General features: G+C 39.5%; 1 protein-coding gene across 1 annotated transcript in view; it reads left to right on the top strand.

Moving 5' to 3' along the window:
- Positions 1-22,137, top strand: part of PDSS2 (decaprenyl diphosphate synthase subunit 2) — a gene marked incomplete at its 5' end in the record, with an annotated part of 31,720 nt that extends 9,583 nt beyond the window's left edge. The window contains 4 exons of the mRNA XM_029084463.1: positions 3,266-3,439; positions 4,894-5,025; positions 10,500-10,535; positions 21,979-22,137. Coding sequence (XP_028940296.1) covers positions 3,266-3,439; positions 4,894-5,025; positions 10,500-10,535; positions 21,979-22,137 — 501 coding nt within the window. The remainder of the gene's footprint in view (positions 1-3,265; positions 3,440-4,893; positions 5,026-10,499; positions 10,536-21,978) is intronic.
- Positions 22,138-22,438: the final 301 nt, after the last annotated feature.

Below are 22,438 nucleotides of genomic sequence, written 5' to 3'. Positions count from 1 at the left end.
TGGAACTAGATGATCTTTAAGGTCCCTTCCAACCCATACCATGCTATGATTCTATATTATGCTTTCAGCTGAACTATGTATAAATGTCTTCTTTGGTGTGACAAATCAAACTGAGTTATTTTAAGTGCCACTTTTGTGCTGGGAATCCTTGTTACTATCATTAAGAGCTGCCCTTCCTGATTGTTATGATTTCATATTTTGTCCTGCAATTTCATTTTCTAAAAGTTTTTTTGTTTCCTGTTTCCTTAAATGATTGCTTCAAACCCAATTTAAATTAGAGAAGTAGTTTAACAAAATCTCAACTAGCCAGTGTCTTTCTAGCAAAACAGTAACCAACCTTACTGTTAGTAAAACAGGAGCACCCTCAGCTGTTCTTAATTTCCCATAGGAAATAACCAATGACAGGGTTGGATTTGGATATTTACCCTGTACTCCCATGCCAGCATTCCCCAAACTGTATCTGGAGTTGGCTGCTTTATTCCAGGGATGCCGAGGGGTTTGTTTCTTTTCATCCAGCTTCTGCTACCCAAACAGCATCAGGGTTGGTTGTGATCTGGACCCTTTCCTTGGGGACAGAACTTGTGAATGAGGTCACTCCATAGGCATTAGTTAGTCAAATGTCTGAGCACTGTAAACTACAGCTAGAATTAATTTGAGTTTTAAAAGATTTTTATAGGAAAGGCTGCTAGGAGTCTTTTTGGCCAGCTAATGTCCACTTTTATACTTATCCTTTGAACTATCCACTGCTGACCAAAACAACAAAACTTACAAAAAAGTGAAAAATTCTCTAAAAAAAAAAAAAAAAAAAAAAAAAGTGCTGGCAGGATGTCAGATTTCACAGAGTTTGCAATGTGGAGCTAGTTTCATTGTTCCCTTGATGTTTTAAAATAATGTTTAGATCTTGCCCTACATACCCTTGTAAGAATGCGGTGTGATTGGTGGACAGTTTATATATAACATGGGAGTTATGCTTGGGGAATAAATGGCATTTGGGTTGTTGGAAAACTTTGCTGAAGAAAGGTGGTGTCTGCCTGTGCGTTAAGCAGCAGGAGCTTTAGGTGTGTATGATCACAAGATCTTCTGTGATTAAAATCAGCAATATTTTGGCTTGCAGGCTGGTATGCTAAAGCACATCCATATAGGCATAATGCCTTTTTACAACTGGCTTCTTTCTGTAACCCAGAGATTCACAATACCTATGTCCTTAAGACTTTAATACCGTATCTTTAACTATGTCTCAAATGTTTGTCATTATTTGAAGTTAGATGTCTGTTTTAGATGCTTGAAGCTCCTACATGATGTTCATGTAGTAGACAGTAACTTTAATTCAAACTGAAAGATTTTTTTTTTAACTTCGTAAATTGTTTCAGGATACCTTTCTAGAAAATTTTTGTCTTGGTCGGATTTAAAACAAATAATTATAAAAATCATTGCCAATTTTCAATATCTTCCAGCAAATTTTAGTAAATACTGTTTTTTCACTGAGCAGATTGGTTGTTAAGGAAAAGACTGTGTTGCGTCTTCCAAGAGTTCCTGATTTAAATTTAAAATAAATTGATCTATATCTGAGTGGAAAAAAAAAAAAAAAAAAAAAAGACTTGATACATAGGAAACTACTTGAATTAAATGCTCATTTTGACATTTTGCCAGTCATGGGAATTTGCACATGCTCTGGGCTGAATTAAGATATTAAAACAAAAATACTACAGTAAAATGAAACAGGAGGAAAGTTTAGGCTTGACTTTCTAAGTTATCATACGCATAATAGCAAACATGTGGTTTCTCTGTTCTTCACTTTCCTTGTATAAGTTAATAGTATGTCTGAAAGCAAAGGCATTTTGATACAGCCCTGGATTACTTGGCGTTGCAGAATTCTCCTTTTTCCATTAGTCTCAAATTATCCTCTCTCCCTTGTAACGCAGCACTTCTGGGTGATATCCATAGGGGAGGAAAATTAGAGCTGAATGGATGGATTCTATTTCATTTGTTACCGATTTCATGACAGATAATACCTTGCTAGAAAACTACAGGGTCACACGGAATTACTTCTTGCTCGCTTCTAAGTAATTTAATTGACGTCACTTTGAGGGCAAAGGCTTGTTATATAAGATGGGTTTTTTATGTTACTCTTTTAAAGAATACCTTTTGACTTAGTGTACACTACAGATTTGACTGAACTGAGAAATTACAAACTTTTTAACATTTATATGCTCGAAATTTTTTCTGTAGCTTCTCATTACTGATTTTAGTTTTTTCTAAGCAAAACAACTATGATGTTTTCTGGTTTTGTTTTTCTCCTCTTTAGAGAGTACCTAAAGGTATGTCAGTAACGTGTATATCAGAAAGATTACAAGTCATGCCTAGCTTTGAAGACCCCTTAATAGAATAGTGGCATATTGACACCTTGTGAGCCAAAGGAACTACAGTTGAATTTGGGCTTGGAGGGAAAGGATTGGATTTGTGTTAATAAAACACTTCATGGAAAGTAATCCACATTAGTGTTTTGGATACAAAGGACTTTGAGGAGTGTTGAGCATCTCTGACCTTACAGTCAAGGTGATAAAGTTCACTAGAGGCATCACTGAGATCTCTATCAGTCCCCTGGGAAAGTTAATACCTGACATTTCTAAATCACTGCATTATTTATTTATTTATTATTACTTTCAGTCATTCCTCATCTTTAATATGGGAGTGGAAGAGGTACAAGTCCTCTGTCACGGCCCTTCATTTTTCCAGTGCAGTTTTTTACGGATTTTTAATACCTTTTGTAATTATTTTTTTCTTGACTACAAATGAGAAGTAGCAGGGTCTTCTCAAGTTTGTTTGGAATTGTTGGTTCTTTGTAACTGACAAGGAGCTGGAGTGACAATTACTCTGGGGTTTTTTGTTTGTGTTGTTTTTTTTCTTTTTTTTTAAATGTTTCCATAAGAATATCGCAGGAATATAATCAGCTGTTAATGTTCAGTGTAATTATACAGTCATTAAGAAAAAGATCTATGTGGAATCTGTTGCCAACTCCATGTATTTTGCATTGTTCTTTTTGAGCAGAAAATGAAAATGATGTTTGTTGAAGCTGCTATTATATTTATTCTGATACTTTTCTCTATTTGTCCCCAAAAGAATGTCCTTCCTTACAGGGCACCTTGGCACCAGAAGTTTTGTTACTCACCACATGGTGCGTTATCCTGTGCCACACCATTAACTTCTGCGAGCTGACACAGCTGCGTTTTTGGTGTTTTCATGTTAGCCTCTGTTTCATTTTCAGGAGAACTGTCTTACAGATGATATCGGCATATCTACGTGGAAGGAGCAGGTTTTCCTGTCCCACAGTGCCTTGCTGGCAAAGAGCTGCCAGGCTGCAATGGAGCTAGCAAAGCACAGCGCTGAGATTCAGGACATGGCATTTCAGTATGGAAAGCACATGTCTATGAGTCATAAGGTACGCCTTTTCCTTTCGTTCTGGGATCTTAAATACAGCAAGATTTGTAAGAGGTGTTGCTCTTGAGCTCTGTCATACTCTGCCACTATGCTGTAGACTTTTGCCAGTAGATAGGTGACGCTGAGAGAATTGACTGCTGCCTGGTATGAAGATGTTTGCAGAAACTGCTGGTGTGAACAGTGCTTATGAACTGGCAAAAATCACACTCCTGGCAATGTAGCTTCTTTCCTTCAAGGCTCTGTTAACATCCCTCTAGGACATCTTTCTGTAGTAGCTTAAAACTTTACCTTCTCTGCTTCTGCATTCTTCCTAAAGCCACTATCCCAGTAGCAGGAGTTGCAGGAGGAAGCGTGTGTTGGGTCTCAGCTGCCACCATGCAGATATTTGTACCAAGCAGCTCAACCGCCTGCAGCAGCACATGAGCTGAGGCATGAACTGCAGTGGCTGAAGGACCTACTTATGTTCCCTTCTGAATAATCTGCTGTGGAGGTAACTTCCAGAGGGGATAGGTGGGGGCTAAGAAGGCAGTCACCAGATATGGACAGGAGCAGCCTACAGCTCTGCAGCAGTAGGATTTCCCAGAGAGGGCCTCTGACCTCAATTACAAGTCTTTTAGTCCACAGCTAGAGTTAGTCCAAAGGAAAACTTACACAGTTTGGAACTTGGATCCTTGGCACTCTTGTTTTGCCCTAAAGATCTGTTCCAACTGTATTGCACTACTTGCAAGTACAGATGTAGCTTGAGACAGGCAGTCAGACCTCCCATCCGCTTCAGCTAAGTTGGTTTAGACAGTTTCTAGTTCCTCCAGAAGGAAGTGGTTTTATAAAGCACAGCTTTACTGCCATAGAAATGCCACTAGATGCTGTTACTAGACACAACTCTACCAGTAAATTGCTTCTAGTGCAGACTATAACCTTAATATTTTTGTGTGTGCTTTAATGTTAATACATTCACCATTGACATATAGTTGTGTATAAAGGATTGCATAATTTTCATAGAAAGCTCCTAGCCATGTAACATTTCCTTTGTGAGTATGAGGGTCATACTGTATCAGCTTCCTCAGGTACTGAAAAGTAGAATGTTTTACCCTTCACAGATTAAAAACTTATATTCTTCCCACCAAAGCCTGGATCATTCTCTCCTTTTTATTTTTTCTGCTTCCTGCTACTCAACAATCACCTACTTGGCTGTGTCCATTCCTTGCCCAGCTCTGCAAGCTGTCCATTACCCATTTCTTTGCAGATTCTCTACATGCTTCTCTTTACCACAACTCTCTACTCACTGCAATGCTTTCAACCTCTTCCTGTCCCTCCCCCAAACTTGTAAAAGTGCAACCAAAGTACAAGTGTCAAAGCAGAAAGTGGTGACTTAGGTATAGAATTAGGATGTGAGTGAATATGTGAGTGAATATGTATAGACTGTTCTAGGGAACTGAAGATGTTCTTCTCTTTCAGCTACATTCGGACCTTCAGCCATTTGTTAAAGAGGGTTCTAGCGACACCATGGCCTTCAGTTTGAATTCTGCTCCTGCAGTCCTCCATCAGGAATTCCTTGGAAGGGAGGCATGGATTAAACAGATCAGAGAGGTAAATTAAAGCATTGTTTAGAATTTCCTGGTTTTGCCATTTGTATTGCTCTTCCTATCTCTACTTTCAATCTGCAGAGAAACTTAGTAACTAACGACGGACAAGACAACATAGAGGTAACCTCTGCTCTCCAATGCTTAACGCCTCTTTCTTCCACACTTAAAAGAGGGGGAAATCTAGGGACCTGACAGTCGAACTCTGTCAAACTTCTGTGTGTCAGTGTAACAAGCGGATTAATTTGTGTGGAGCATATGTCTGTTCCTCTGCACTACTTGTGCAGTTCCACATTTTAGCTTAAAGCTGCTTTCACTGGCAGCTTAAAGCAGAGAACTTTGCATGACAGTGGTTGAAAGATAGGCACACAGTTCCTTCTGCCAGCTTGTCTCTGGGAGGAGTAATTTTGGATGGGGGGGATCTGAGGGACTTGGCTTCCTGACCACAATGTAATAGCTGGCTGATATCCTTATTCTTCATTCTCTTAATTCAGCTGTTTTTTTTACTCTAATCCTTAGATGGGGAAGGCAATAAGAGTAAGATAGCTGCATGTGTAGACCTTTTCTATGTGCCACGTAGCACAGCAGGATTCAGGTCCATGAATAGTTTCCTGGGTTTTGCTGAAAGACAAATAGAAAACTGTAGAAGACAGCAAGGAGGGAAAGGGGGGGGGAAACACCAGCATTGCCAAAACTAAGCATTGAGTTCCTGCATCAGTTGCACGTGTTTTGTCTGTCTGAACAGCAGTGATGACTACCATTTGGAAATTCCTGCAGTCATTACATGGATTTTTCAGTAGAAAGGCTGCTGCCTTCAAGAAACTAGCTCTGTGCAAGCATATTCATTCAGGGTGTGCTTGCTGATGGCTCCTTTCCTTGCTGCTTTGAAAGCAGGACTCTTGTGTAGAGGGTGTGGAGCCTGAGCCTCTGCCTGGTTCTGTGTCCATGACAGGTTTCAGCCTGCCTTCACATACAACAAGCAAGAGGAATAGTCTCTTCAGCACTGAAATTTTAAAAGTATATGCAGAATCTACAGCCTTACAGTGGTATGGAGTTAGGGATTCTTAAAGTAAAGCAAACCTTTTGTCATTTTGAAATTAGGGCAGAAACCTTAGTTTATAATGTGTGATGAGGAATTTTGGAATCCTACAATGTCAACACAAGGCTCATATTCGAGTTGAATGTAAATGGATTTGTATGATTGCAGTTGGAGAATAATGGTATTACCACAGCACAGTGTATAAAGGCTTTGAAACAATTTCCCATCTGCAGAATCTAGAAGAGGTTGCAGGACTCCAGGAGTGTGTCTGCCTGCTTAGTAATTCTCATACCGAGAATGGGCACTGTAGTAACAATGAAGCAGTTCTTTCTGAAGGGAGAGGGGGAAAAAGAAAAGTAACATGCACTATGCAGAAGTATCTACTAACCACTACTTTAGCTCAATACAAAGTGGAACACCTCATCCAGGAGCCTTTCTTGGCTTGTGTTGATTTAGAAGGGAAAATTACTTTTCGCTAACTCCAAGTTCTTTGGGATCTCATCCATAGTCACATTCCCTGTGTGACATTCAGTGTAGGCCAAACACTCAAACCAGAGACTTTCTCAGTTTGGCAGTACTCGTAGGAGTACTCTCGTCAGCCACCCTCTTGTGCAGTGTCATTTGTACGGTTTAAAGAGGCAAAGCACTCACAGTGCACTCAGTCCCTGTCAGGTAGAATTTTTCTTAGTAGCTGAGTTTATGACTAGGCATATGGAAATCACATTATGGACCTTTAATTACTGCTAAGCAATCTGGCTTTCTCCTTTGATTGTTTGCCCACATAAGCATTCATACGATGGATTAAAGGCAGCACCTTCTCTTGGCAGCATCTTCCTCCTGCAGGAAGGTCTTGGAGTTAGGAAAGTGGAGGTAGAGAGCCCCCTTGCACCTAGTTGTCTCCACCGTGGTACACTGCTCAGAAAGCATGTGACTAGGACTCAGTGCCTGTCATGCATATTCTAGATGAAAGCAGTCTTCAGAGAGGTCATGAAGGAAGCCTGAACTGCTGCGGAGTGCCTAGAATTTGTGGAATTGTTTTGCCACAGTTTTCTTGTCCGGGGTCCGGATACAGTCGCTGTTCTCAAGGCAACCTGTGAGTGGAGGCAGCCATATGCACCTTTCTGCTGCTGAGCTGAAGACTTTTTAAAAGCCCCCTTGTCCTTTCATTTGAAAGGAGCAAAATGCATCAGAGATCCAGGTGTGGAAGGCTGCATCAATGCTGAGTGTATGTGTTTTGAGAAGGTTAGATTCTGATTTGTTTGAAATGTACAGACTGCCTTAAAAGGGACTTGGGATGTGTATAGAGGGAAGCCTTCTCGTAGGAGGAAAAAAATGTGTAGGTATGTGTATATGTGTAATACATGGTTTTATATTTATATATATATATATATATATGCCTGAATGAATGATCATCCATAAAGAACTGAGTCTGTCCTGTTCTCACTGACCTCACCACCTAAACTCTTCACCTTTGTGCATTTAAAACTATGCACAATTGACTGTTTGGTCAGTGTCTATTTTAAAAGGAATATGGGTTGGAGTAGAGTCCTGAAATGCTTAAAAAAAAACCAAAAAAACCCCCCAAAAAACCCCACAACAAAACAAACAAACAACCCCCCCCAAAAAAAAACCCCAAAACCGACCAACCCTAAATATTTCTTGGGAAACACTGTGGTAGATGGACAAAGAAGGGCTTGAATGCTCTTCAGAGAAAGTGTTGAAATAGTTGCTGAATGCAGTCCCATTGAACTTTTGGAAAGCCCTGTAGTCTTAAAAATTAACAGATAATCCAGGATTATAGGATGGAGGATTTTGTAGGGGTCAAAATGCAGAAGAGTTGGTCACTTTTAGCCACTTAGAGATACCTCTCACTGGACAAGAGCAGAAATTCTCTGAGTTAAACAGGCATCTGACATCTAAGCGGTGAGGTACAAAAGATCAAAGTTTGAGTGAAGAAGCTAAGCAGAATCACTCAAGAACAGGTCTAGAATCCATTTTAGCTCATAGCATTTGTAATTTGAAAGATAAATTGGTCAGAAACTAGAACCATCTCATCTAGGCCAAGGTAATCCACGTGCCTTTCACCATATATTTCTGAGCCTTCTTAGGAAAAAGCAGGGCTGGGAGAAAAGCATTTATCAAATGCTTTATCAAGCATTTCTCAAGCATAGGTTTTAGGAAGATGTATAAGAGGGACAGTCTCATCTGAGAAAGCAAAGTCAGTCTTGGAAAACATCCTCCAAAAGTGTTGTCTTAAACCATCTGCTTGTAGTCTGTTTATCTGATGCATTTTGAGTCATTTCACAGGGGACTCAGGGATCCTTCCTTCTGGCAAGGTGAGTTGATTTCACACCACCTCATTTACTAAGGAAGAATGTCACGGTATTATCGTCCCTCACTACTGGCACACAGTGATCTTTGGCGTTTAGGAGGAAGGCTAAGCTGAGTTAGCCGTTCATATTTCTAATATGCTGGTAAGCAGATGCTTTTCTTTGAGCAAGAAAAGCTCAGAGCCCAGACACTGAGAGGCTGAGCTCCCCAGCCAAGCAGCGAGACCTAGGAAGTTATTCAGGTTTGACAAGAGTGCATACCTTTTGCAAATCAGGCTTAATAGCTCTGAGGAAGCTAAACCAGATGCAGAAGTCTGATGTAAAAGGGAAAAAAAGAAAAATATGTGGGTCTGAAATCGGGGTCAGTAAAAGTCAAAGAGCCAAACTACTATGAGGATAAAAAGAGATTTAAAAAACAACAATAAAGTTGTAGTAAAGAAGTCTCAGGAAACAGATGAGATAAGGTTGCTGCTTGGAGGAACACAGCTGCCATTGACTTGAATGCTTGAGAAGAACAGAGCTTGAGAAAATATTCTTGCTGTTTGTAATGTGTATTATATGCAGGAGGAGGCCTGCTGAGCACACCTCTTCAGGTATTGCTAAGACTAAAAAGCATCTTCCTCAAACATGTTGGCAAATTCTCCACTGCAGTGTGAATCTGTATATAAGCCATCATTTGTTAAAGAACGTATTTCAGATATACAGTATAACTACTAGATTTATCTTGAAGAAGCCCTAAGATCCAACCGGTATGAATAAAAGTTGGCAAATCAAAGAGCTGGGAGTACACAAATAAGGAAGCAGTTATTGGCAGTGGCTTTGCTACTCCCAAATGCTATCAGGCTGTTTTCTTAATATGCATTCCAGAAAAGCTGACTCTTAAGAAGCTTAAGGAGAGTAGTAAAGAGGTTTTGTAGATCAGTCTCCTTTCTCCTTCAGTGAAATCTGTTTCTTTCCTGTTCTGCTTGCTTAATCTCTCATCGGTTCTTTTCTCTATTTTTTTCCCCTCCCTTGCAAAAATTACTTTATTTTCCAAATTTGTGCCATCTCAGCAACATCTCCTCAAAGACCTGCTTGCCACATAGCGTTCCTCTTCAGTGCAGGCCTCAGTTCTTCTCTTTATGCCAGCTGACCTGCTCCTCTTGACTGCTCTCCAAAGTCCTCGCAGAGGATCCAGAGAGATAGTGGTCCAAATCTGCATCCTTTCAGGAGACAAGCTCCAGAAGAACTGAGGTTTCTGATCTTTCCTTGTGGAGGCTAGAGGGAAAGAAACTGGTTATTTTTTTCTCGATGTGCCTGAAAAGAAAAGAGCTGGTTTTGGATAAGATGATAATGATACAGCTAGATTTGGCCTGTGGAAAGGGTTTCATGTTGGTTAAGCATTTTTTTTCTCTGGATCTGGCAGAGCATTGCCACTGGGTAAGAAAGACACAGACATCTTCTCTTCTACATCACCCTGTGACAAAACTCAGGAATTTGGTCTATGTACTTTCTGTATCTGGGCAAGAAGAAATTTAAAATGTGTTCATACTTATTTCTGAATGTGCTAGGAGTCATAGGTTATACGTATCTGCTGCTTAAGTAAAGAATGATGCTGGATGCTTAAATACAATTCTAAACCAAAAGCACGGTTAGTGTATCTAATCTAGGTCTAGTAGCCCTGACATGGTCCTGACATCCTCTTTTGAGAGCTCTAGACTACTAATTGTGTGCAAATCACTATAGATGCAGGGAGACTTCTAAGAAATTAAATCCTATTATTGTTGATACGAAGTATAGTTTATTTCAAAATCTCATGGGAGAGATTAATTAATGCAAACAGCAAGATTTCTTAAGACCAAAACATTTTGGATTCAACAAATGTTTAACTACAAGTCATAATTAAAAAGCCCCCTAAAAATTACATTGAGTATCTGCAGCTCTCATATGAAACAGAACCATGTTGTATAGGCTGGTAACACATTAGGTTGTATTTTAAGTTTTTCCATATCAGATTCCTGAAGAAAGTTGGTTATGTTTAAAGTAGTAGCTCTTCTAATTGCATTCTTTATTCTTGCAACTCTAGTTTGTAGTATGTAATGTCTTAAGATAAAATCTCTTTTTTTCTTTAAGGCACAAGGAAAAGGAAATATAATGGACTACAAGAAGGTTGGTAAATTACATTTAAATCTGCTTATTGTTTTTAATGTTTCTTGTAATGTTTTCAAGTATATTCTTGACAGTTGAGAGAAGTTTCTTTATTAAAGGCAAGTTATAATTTGTGCATGTGAAGAATGGCTTGTGAAATTTCTTGATTTTAAAAAGCCAGATACTTACTTGTACTGTAAATATCAAATACAGCTATTTAATAATCATTTTTGCCATTATTTACCCCATTTATTTCCCTAAACTTGGTTCTGAAACCAGGCTTTTGATGGCTTTTGCTGTTGTCTTTTTCAGCAGTCATTTACAGGTTAGCTTCTGTTGGTGATCTCTCTCTATTGATAGAGTATGCTATCACATTTTTTATCTCACCTTAATGCTGTGCTATCTATTAAAAAATACACACACTCATGTTATTATAATAATTTATGTTTCTTCCAATCCCCATTACAACTTTTAGCTGAGTCTCCACTGTATTTGCTACTGGGACTGCTCTAAATGCAGACCTGAACTAACTAGCTTATCTACTGAAAGTATCTGGGATGCCATAAAGCTCTTAAGAGAGCTGTAGGAGATGACTGAGAATCAGATTCCCCTGGTTAAATACTGGAGCACAGCGCTTGTGGAGAAACACGATGAGATTGTGTCCCCAACGCACTCACTGGGCACGGGCCTGACTTGCTCCAAGTCTTAACTAGATCATCAGAGGCCAGTTAGTTATTCCCAGCATCAATGGGAAATAATGTATAAATTATTGAGCCACGTGCATGACTGAGAATTGCTGGGACCTGAAGAGTGTTGCAGCTATGACTGCTGCTAGTACAGAAAGCTAACACACAGGTACAAGTCAAACTTTTTAATTATAACTATGCTGTATTAAGAAAATCTGTAATTTGGATTATTGAAAAAGCTTTCTATCCTTCCTTCCTATTAGAACATAAAAAAAGATCTCAATCTTAGCTTGCTATTTAAAATAAATGTGCTTTTGTTTTTTTCTACAATAGAAGAAACAGATACAGCTGTGACAACTGTGACTTTCTAAATCACCACTGAGAGCACTAAATTTCTCCTTCAACTATGTCTGAGTATATGAGACTTCTGCAAATGTTTAAGCTAGGCTACTTGTTTTTTTAAGTCCAGAATGGATTTTTTCCTTTTAATTATTACAATTGTGACCTGCCCAGTGTTATTTCCGTAGTTTTTTTTAAAAAAAGGAAGGGAAGAAATGCATCTAAAATTACTTTACTGAATTAAGTATTTGTCAGTGTATTCTGTATTTTGACTGAAATTATTTCATATTTTGGATCCTCCCCATGAAATTTAAAAACTTACAGTGTGCTTAGGCAACTTGGACACTTGAATAAAAGGAAGGGAAGCGGGAAAAGCCCTTCTTCACGTTTGGTATTTGGAGCAATTGACTTCAGCCCAGAAGCACTGATTTTACTAGCTCTGGGTGATCATCTCTTGCATAAGCACAGATATTATGAGTTTAGTAATACAGTGACAAATTCTCTGTGGTTTTTGTGAGCTCAAATAATAATCAGCTTTGGGTTTTGTAGAAGTCAGTTTCAAGACTATGATGTCATGTCCCAGCCTTCTATGTTTCTTTGTTTAAAATAAAAGTAGCCATTAGTTACATCCATGCTAAGTGAACCCAGTAACCTGTAGCTCACCCCAGCATAGTAGCTTGGCCTGTACCTGCACACAGCCAATTAGGAGGCATGTTGTGCAGTACAAATTAGTATTTCTTTTTTGCCCTTTGCTGTGTTGTCTTTATTTCTACATCACTGGAGTCAGTCTTTTGCACATTGCTCAGTCTTTTCCTTTCACCGTCAAGGTCCCCTCTCATCTTTCTACTCAGTTGCTAGAATTACTTTAACATTCCTCATCAAATCTGGGGGCTCGTTTCTCATTGAGTCTCAAAAATATCTTCTCTTTAATTTTATAAAAGGAAAAGTCACCAAAACTAGCTGTAGAACCTCTGAAAACTTGTAATTTTTTTGTTCTCTTTAATTTTTATTAAGAACTTCAGCGTGCCTCTTAGTTGAGATAAAAATATTGTTCCTTTAGTTGAATTCATAAATATATGTATATAAAAATTGTTAGCTGTTTTACCTGCTTAAGAATATTTTACCTTAGTCACTGTGGCTTTCAATTAAAATAATGAATGAAGGTAAATTTGAGATCCACCCATTAAACATGCTTCCTTAAAAGGCAGAGGTCTTATTTTATTTCAATTTTGAGACTGCTCAAGAATTTTACGTTGTTGTTTTGATGCATGTTATATTAACATGGTCACCCTAATTTTTTGTCACTGACAAAAAAAAAAAATCTAGATGCTACTAGTAAATTTAGTGAGGTCTCTGACATAAATACAGAAGTAAAATACTTTCTATTACTTTAATTAGGTCTCAGACTGTCATGTCAATAAGGTCACTATGTTCTGCAAAATTTTTTAGTATTGTTTTTTTTCTCCCAGCTTTTCTCAGTCTTTTTATCAGGACTTTGATATCACAAAAGGTTTATTTTAAGGTCTGTGTTTCTGAATGTATTTTTTCACTTATCTGAATGTTTCACACTTTTTTTTTTCCCCGTACACCATCACACTGCATCCAGACAAATTATTGATCCATCATTGTGGTGTTTGAAAGTCTCTTCCAGAGATGAAAAAGTAGTTTCAGCTCTGTTTTACTGGTGTTTCTTAGATTACAAAAGAGAAAGTACCAGTATATGGCAGGGGCAAAACTCAATGTATGTCGTTAAAAGAGGCAGCGACTTTCCTGTCACGCTCATTTTTATGTCAGATTTTGGCAAAAAACTTAAGACTTTTTAAAGTCAAAAAGATTTAATCCATTTTACATTTACTTTGCCTGCAAGGTAAACTGTATAATTCTAAAACAACAAATTGAGATTCTCAATTTAATTGTTTACTATTTTATAATATTGATTATAAATCCTACACTGAAGTCAAGGCCTTAATGTTGCTTGGCATTTTACAGACTTGTTGAGTTTAATGAAGGCACAGCTAGTAGCAGAAGTGAGTAAGCTAGGAATAACTCTTGTTTTCTGGCCAAGGCTCTAGAAAAATTATAGCATAAAGCTAAACAAAGAAATAAATCCTGTATTTTGGAGCCAGTGAGTATGCTACTGCAAGGATTCCTTGTTTTTCTAAATGCAATATTCAGAAAAGATAAATTAAGTCAAGTGAAAGATGATGTAGCAAAACTTTTTCTTTTTTCTTTTTTACTGTACCCTTGTCCATTTGCTCTGCTGTCTGTTGTAGAGCCCTTTCATCCGAACTGGCATGGGGAATATGGTATATCAGCACAGTAGGCTGTGACATACTTTGTTGGTTTGTATATGAGACGTTGTGCATGATGTTAACACAGGGAGCAGATTTTGTACAGTACTGGAAGTACCGGGAGTCAAGAGGTGGTGGATCCAGCCATTCATACACAGCATGGCACTAATGTCTCAACTTCCCATATGGTAGGAAAGAGCTAGAGGAGCAAAATGGGAAAGGTCACGTTTGGAAACAAGTTGGTTTCTCAGTGGTAGCCTACTGTCATGCAGCTAATAAATACCAGTGCCATCCAGTTGGGTTAGCAGGAGGTGCATGGCTCCCCTTCCCCCACTTACCGTTGACTACCACGGTTATCACATTCCTCGTGCTTCAGAGCTGTCTGCAGAGCAGGTTCACAGTCCCTTGGCATAAATGACAGTGGTCCCGTGGTGCTGCTTAATTAAATTACAGAGAATCATTGTGAGATGTCATGGGACTGTAGGCCATAGACTATTCACTCGTGCTAATGCAGCGAAGAGTTAAAAACAGGATTGTTGTTTGTAGATGTTTATGACCTGTGGCAGTTTTCTGTGAAAATTTGTCTTGTTTGTTTTGGAGCAGCCACTGCCATTAGTTTCTTTTGTTATGTATATTAAAAAACCAGAATAGTCAGTGATTTAATGAATATAGGGTTTTTTAGATGTGTTAGGAATATTACAAAAGCAGCCAGAACCGTTCAGAAGAAGCAATTTTCTCCTTTGTTGGAATTAACCATATCTGAATTATCAAGGTGTACATCCAGTACCAAAAATCAGTTGCATCTTTGTTTTTAATCAGTGGGTATTTTCCATGGTTTCTTTGGGGTGAGAATCCAGCACAACTTTTGTTTCATTAAAGGAAACAACTATCACGTCTTTTAACATAAATATCAAGTTAATTGTTTGTGTATGCTAAGATGACAATTAACAATCACTGTTTGCATTAATGTGATTTAAGAAAGTAATGCTTTTTAGTAAAAAGGCATCACTTAACTACCATTGTTTAGATTTAAAAGCTAGTGAGCCTTGTTAAGTTCATTGTGAAAGACATGGAAAGGCATAAGGAGGAGGAGTTGATGTTTCTTCCAAAATATTAAAGGGTGTGTACAATCCATCAGTAGTTCTTTTGGCAAAGTGTACTGCAAGAGCTGTGTAACAGCTGGAGTAGCAGCGTTCCCTGTAAGCAGGCCGTCTTTCCTCTGCTGCTGGGGATGACTTTCTCTAGATTTGGTGTCTTCCCAGATAGGGTGTTTTGAGTTTGAAGTGAATAGAGAATTTTTCTGTTTGTCAGATGAGTAAGGAAAAGAAGGGTGAATCCACCCAAACCACCACAGATGAGTAAGGAAAATAAATCCTACTCTACTAATGGAAGTTTCTACAGTGTGTTTGTGCCTTTTAAATATGCACTGCTTTACCTTTTGTGTAGAAAAAGTTTATAAGAAAATCTTGGATAAACACTGCCACACTTTCAACTGGCATATCATGCTGCATATAGCCAACAAAGATTTAAAAAAAAAAAATAATTACAGTGTTATGAAGTGATGCAATTAAATAATTGTCCAGCCCATTTTGAGAAGGAAGAGCATAACCCTGTGTCCAACCACAAAAACTGTAAGAGTGAAACATTCCAAGGTACTTAAAAAACAAATGAAAAAGTTGACAAAATTTATGTACTAGCTGTGAAACGTGTCAGCACCTTTTCAGGGTAATATTTTAGCAGTCTAAAACATTAGTGCTTATTGAGCATGGCGTTCCCACAAAAGAGAAAACAAATTTAGAAAAAACAGTGCAGAACACTGCAAACACTTAGAGCATTATTCAGTCACTACTCAGACACAGATCAATTTAAATTTTGTATTTTGGGATTTCTTTTTGTTTCAGTGAGTATTGTGCACTTCAGAAATGCAGAATGTTCTAGCTGACCTCAAGATCAGAGAGAATGCATGATGTTTGAAGATTTCAGTGTAAAAGAAATATAGCTGTGTAGGATCATTCTTCTAAAACAACAACAAAAAAAAAATCAGAAGTTACTTGATGATACCTTGTCACTTAAATAATGAATCCTAAGTTTGACTATGGGTAAAAAAAAAATAATAATTTCAGTGTTCTCACTGTCCCTTTGCACATAACGCCTAGTATAGCCAAAATATTCACCACGTATTCAAGGAGTCTTCTTCCCCCTCGAATTTGTTGTTCCCTACAGGTAGAGCTGTCTGAAAGGAATCCTTTTTCCTTTGGCTAGGAAATAAGACAGAAATATCTCAGCAGAGGAGATTTGAAATTAGTTGTCTTTGTATTTAAACACCTGCTTAGTTTTTGTCTCCTTTAATTCTTCAGTCTCCAAAATCCAGCAGTCCCTAGCTTGCCTCTTTGACCTCTTGCTGCCCTCGCACAAGCCATTCTGTCCAACAGTAATCCAGAACAGTTGGTCTGAAAGGCAGATACTTAACTTCTGTGGTATGGATGAGAAATTTTCTCTTTGCCTTTTTAAAACAAAGACACTGGGAAACATAGTACTTAGAACTCTATTGTTACTCCCTTATCATACAATGATTTAAGGTGGAAGGGACCCGTGGGGCATGTCTGGGACAACCTCTCATTCAAAGCAGAGCCAGTGTGGGTTTGCTCAGTTGAGTTTGGAGTATCTTCAAGGACAGAGATTTCACAGCTGACCTGAGCAACCTGTTCCAGTGCTTGACCTCCCTCCTGGTGCAAAAGAATTTGCTTGGGTCTAATCAACATTTCACGTGCCACAACCTGTGCCTGTTGCCTCTCATCCCTTCCACTTACACCTCCGAGAAGGGGCCAGTTCTGACTCCTCTGCACTTGCCCATGAGGTGGTTGGGACAGCAAAAACAACCTTCTCTTCTTAAGACTGAACTAAGCAATTCCCAGCATTTTGTTGTAGACCATGTGCTGCTCCAGCCCCATATCATCTGGGTAGCCTCCCCCTGCACTTCTGCAGTATGGCAATGTCTTTCACTTAGTGGGAGGCCCAAAATTGGGCACAGAACTCCAGACACGATCTCACAAGTCCCAAATAGGGAGCACTAATTGCTTGCTGGCGGCCCTTGTTAACAAAGCCTAGAAAGTGGTTGATGATTTTCACTGCAAGGACACGCTGATTCAGGAAAAAATTACGCATGTAGATAACTAACTGTGAAGGAAAAAGAAGATAGTTGAAACATCAGAAAAACAGGATGTGGACCTCTTGGCCTGTTGGGCATTAATTTGAATCTAGTTGAAGGCTGTCAAATCTAGTTAGAGGCAACTTCTGTTGGATGACCATTTAGTACCATATGTGAAACTAGCAGTTGGTTTTCAGATTCATCATCACCATTTCATTACTCTTTTTATATTTGTAACAAATCAGTAGAATCTAAAAGCTATGTGGTAGGCCCTGTGTAGGTTATTAATCCAAATGTAGAATATCCCTTATTAATCTGCCTAAATGTTTAATAAAAAAAAAACCAACTCAACATTAATCCTACAAAGCAGGAGCAGGAGTGTGAATTCTCTACAATTTAATGTATGATATGGACTGGACAACACAGGTTTTCTTTTTATTAATCACTTATGCTCTACTGCAGGAAATTGTTTATTAGTTTTAATATCTTACTAGCTTATAAGCAGAGAGGTGGGACACACAAGCATCCTCTTTTGGTTTTAGGGAGGACTTAGATGGCGACTCAGTGAACAGAGAAGTAAAGTTCTCATCTGTAGCACCCTTCTGTTCCCACATGTAGAGCAAAACCATGAACAGACTGTATATGGTTATTTGGCCATTGCCCCAAAACGACTTCTGTATTTTATCCAGTAGCTTTTAACATGAGAGATGGAAGCAGTCCTGAGACCAAAGTCTTGAACCCAGATCCCTCTTTTCATAGAGAGTGCCTGCTGTTCTGGGTTTTGGTTCTGCTCTTGGCCCAGCAAAGCTCAGAGGCTTGAGTGGAAAATGCCCGTACTCCAGCTATTTGGTGCTTACAGTTGTCCCCTGAAGGATAGGAAATGGAAGCCTGAAAACAAGGTGCTGATATAAAACTCTCATTTCCAGTGGGCCAAGGCATGGCAAGAGGCAGTCTTTGAGGAACAATCAATGGCTTGTTACCATTTATTTGCAGGACATGCCTAGAGCATGTGGATGTGGAGGGAGATCATAGAATCATAGAATGGTTTGGATTGGAAGGGACCTTAAAGATCATCTAGTTCCACCCCCCCTGCCATCAGCAGGGACACCTTCCACTAGACCAGGTTGCTCAAAGCCTCATCCAGCCTGGCCTTAAACACTTCCAGGGAGGGGGGCATCCACAACTTCCTTGGGCAACCTAGATAGTGAAAAGCAGCCTTAAAGTTGGAAGGGCTCAGAAAGGGTCCCTTTCTCCTCCTCTTGGTTTGCTGGTATAAGATGACTGAAGTAGGAGCTGATATAGAAATGATGGGAAGGGAAGGAGGAAGCTGGAGAAGTAGAGCCCAGTCTCTCACTCAGCAGTTGTTCTCCCGTGTGTGTTCAGATCATTCAGAATGAGAAACCCTCAGCACTTCTTTCCATCTCTTTCTGTTCTCTCTACCTTTTTCTGTAATTCTTGATCAGAGCTATCCTTCCTAAGGAAGTTGTGGATGCCCCCTCCCTGGAAGTGTTTAAGGCCAGGCTGGATGAGGCTTTGAGCAACCTGGTCTAGTGGAAGGTGTCCCTGCTGATGGCAGGGGGGTTGGAACTAGATGATCTTTAAGGTCCCTTCCAATCCAAACCATTCTATGATTCCTTCTAGCCAAAGACTAGGGAATGAGAAGAAATAATAATGAATTAATTGCGGGTCTAATGGATGAGGCTGGGCTTAGCGCAGGCAGAGCAGGCTGAATGGAGCAAGGCTCTTGATGTGCTGTGTTCTCAGTGCCCAGCCAGGCACCCTTTTTTCCCAGTCTGTGAAGATTTTCTTGTGACGATGATTGTTGTTATTGTTGCTTTTCCTTAGATACATAGAACAACCCTCACACATAAAACTCTGGGGTTCTGAGCTTCATGTATACCAGGCAAAACTGCCAAGCCTGGTCAATATCTGAATATATTGAGGAAAACAGAAGGTGCTGAAGAAAAACAGGTTGCAGGGGCAGGGAGGCACATAGCACTTCCCGTCTGAGTCTTGGCTTGGCTGCACTATTGCAAGACTATTCTCTAGGCTGCATTTAAATAATGAGAGACCCTCAATAATTTTTCAAATTCTTGGCACCCTTAGAAAGAAGAAGGGCTTTAGTGCCAATGGCCTGAACAAAAGCTTAAAAGTTGAAATGCAGTATTCCAGCATATCCAGCAATTCAACTGGAGGAAAGTGTGTCAAAACATTCTGAATTTTGACTTGTATTCTGTTTTAATTATTGAATGCCACTCTGAAGAAGGCTGTGTTTTAACGATGGATGAAATTGTTCCAAAGAAGTGGAAGTATGTTTGATGCACAAAATGATGCCATATAAGTAAAGACTAAGAGAGCAGATTCCTTTATTTAGAAGAAATTAATGAGGGAGCTTCATTAAAGTTTATAAAGTAACAAATTAAAGCAGTTAATTTTGCTTTTCTGTTTATTTGCCTCAAAAATTAGCTGTTCCTATCCAAATGAAATTTAAAAAATAATAAATCTAAACTGGATACATGGATTTTTTTTTTTTTTAACTGTATAATTAGTTTGTGAGGTTCGTTACTTAAAGTCATTGAAGCTCAAAAATTGAGAACATGAAAGTGTAACTGTAATACAAGTAACAGTACAGCCAAAGGCTTAAATTAGGGGGTTTTGCATACAGCAGGGCTACTGAAGCCTGGTTTCCTATGAAGTTATATCCTTTATTTCTTTAATAACTATCCCTTTACAACCCCAGCTAAGATAGAGGTAGCATGCAGTCTGGTTAATCCAGACTGGTTTGCCTCAGTGTATGCTTATTTGAGTTGACCAGTTGATTCTGCAAATGGAATATAAAACAGGTAGGGTTTTTAAGGGCTGTAAGTTGTTCATTACCTAGGGCGATCTCTAACTGAAGAGCTGAGGAAGGAGCTTGCCATGTGAGCAGGCATTTTTAATTCTGAGGTTCTTCGAACTTTGCTTGGAAACGTTCAATAGTGGATTAGTCTGATTTTTGTGTAGTGATTCCTCTGCGTCTAGTTTGACACGAGCTTTGCAATTGTTTTGGCTTCAAGGCACTACATGTGTCTAAGGGCTTACACAAGACAAGCATGTAAATGGATTGTGTCCTTGCATTAGACTTCTTCCCTCTTCCAGATTTTTGGTGTTACAAGTAAGTGGTAGCACATATATGCAGTCATATGTGCTTAAACTGAGCTCCTCTGACCTTTGACCACTTTAAAGATTTTTTTTTGTTTTGGGGAGCTGTTTTCTTTTTTGTTTACTTCTCGGTGTATTTATATGAATATTACCAGATAGGTAATGAGCTTTAGATGAGCTTTAGTGAATTGGCAGAGTTTGCTCCAAGATATGTGGTTTCTACCATCTCGCAAAGCTGTGCCTCAAGGAAGGGGGAAGCAACACCTTTTCACGCTGCTGGTGTACCTGACCTCACCTCTCCCCACCTTTGCTGTAGAACCGCAGTTACGTGGCTGATTCCCGTTCATTAGACGATGTGTTAATTTAGCTATGCAATGCATTTACGCTTCAGGGCAAGTTCCTTTCCAGCACAGAGTGCAGGGACATTCTAACTGAAGTGGAGAATAAAATTTTTATGAACTGGGACTTCAGTGTTCAAGTCCTGTAATATGCTTTCAGCTAATTTCATCTTTAAATACAGATAATTAATCCGATTCCAGTTTGTATTCAGATAAGAAATGTCAGTCATTATCTGTAAATGCAGGTACCTGTATAAAATGGGTGACTTTTACAATTGATATTTTTTACATTACTTAAACTATACAGTAAGGTAATGCTGATGTCTTTGTAAATTAATTGAGGCACTGGGCTGTGTATTGGAGGAAAACAATTTATGAAACCCTGTATAATTAGTTACGGTAGATATCTGTGTTCAATAAAAGCCTTTTTTTTAAAGTTGTTACAGTGATGTAACCTACCTATGAAAGCCATGTGGGACACACTAAGGATCATGAAATGCTGTCATGTTTTTGGAGCAGTCAAATTCCAAAGATATACCTGGCCTTGGTTCCCAGGGTCTGGCATGAGGCATCAGGCTGGAGTTGGTCTGGGGACACCTATATTTTAGTGTGGAACAAAATAACAGTGTTTCATGACAGTCTCATGATGATGTTCAGGAAGAAATGATAATTTTTTTTAAAAGCTTTTAATAAATGTGATTACTATTTAGAGCTTCAGCTCAACTGAGGTACTGGGAAAAACCAACATGTTTTGTTTGACATATTTGTTCATATTATTTCATAGCAATTTAGCCTGTCATTTACCCAAGTTTTTTAGGTGCCAAATCTTTCCAGCAGCTTGCCATGAAATGTCTGTTACTCCATGAAAATACAGGGTTTTTTCATGATGTATCTCTGAACCACTGTCAAACTCCCCAGCCTTATTGAGGTTGAGTTAGCGTGGATATAGCTCAGTATGATAAAGTTTAACACATCCCATTTTACTGACCAAATTTGCTTTTGTCCATTGTAACAAATGTTATCATGTGGTATGTAAGGAGAAACCTGTATTACAAAAAACATGAGTTCAACATGTGTCATCCTAAGATTGTTTCCAAAAATGGGATGGAATAGGTGTTCATAAATTCCAGTTTTGACTGTGGAAAATGAGAGTGCGAGCGGCTGGTCTGCCAGTCCTGCACAAAAGCTCTGAGGCAGTGGCTTAGGTGTGAAATGCTCAGGTATTAAAAATATTGGTTGGTTTGTTTGTTGCTTTGGGGTTTTTTTAATTAAGTGTGCCCTTTGGAGTGCCAGCATCTTTCAGGTGCTGAAGTAATGTGTGATGTAGTTTAAATTACCTGCAGTTTTGCTGTAGTGGAGAGCCAAAATGGAGCAGCTGAGAGAGTATTTGGAGAGCTTTGTCTGGCAGCCTTGGTTCTTGCCCTTACCTCGGGAAGGGGCGGTGGGAGCCCTGTGCTCTCGGAGATAATTGTGCCTCTCTGCTGCCAAAACCCACCCCGTTGTGCCTGTGTTTTCTGACAGCTGCAGGAAGCGATCAAGGCCGGCAAAGGTGTGACTTCTGCCATCGACCTCTGCCGCTGCCACGGAAACAGAGCGCTGGCAGCCCTGGAGCGCTTCCCTCCCTCCGAGGCCAGGGCCGCCTTGGCCAACATCGTCTACGCCGTGACCAGGTTTCCCTGACTCGCCGCCCGGGAGGAGCTGCTCTCCCTCCGCAGGTGGGAACAGTATGGCAGGGACACCGGCGGCACCCGGCACCGCTGGGCTCCTCATCATCCCCCTGGCCCGTCCTGACGGAGGAACACACGCCGGCTGCCACCGCCACCAGCAAAATTCAGGAGGGGGAAGAAAAAAAGGTCACAGCTGGCTTTCACTTGTCGTGCCAGAAGTGCACTTGAGGCTGCACCAGTAGAAATAATTAATGAGTCCCGTTTCCGTGACCTCAGCAAATGGACAGGAAATAAGTCGGTATTGATTGGGCACC

The sequence above is a fragment of the Antrostomus carolinensis genome, unplaced genomic scaffold (assembly GCF_000700745.2).
Source record: "Antrostomus carolinensis isolate BGI_N321 unplaced genomic scaffold, ASM70074v2 scaffold8924, whole genome shotgun sequence".
NCBI lineage: Eukaryota > Metazoa > Chordata > Aves > Caprimulgiformes > Caprimulgidae > Antrostomus > Antrostomus carolinensis.
Note: the sequence above shows the minus strand (reverse complement) of the source record. Positions and strands in the feature narration are given on the sequence as shown.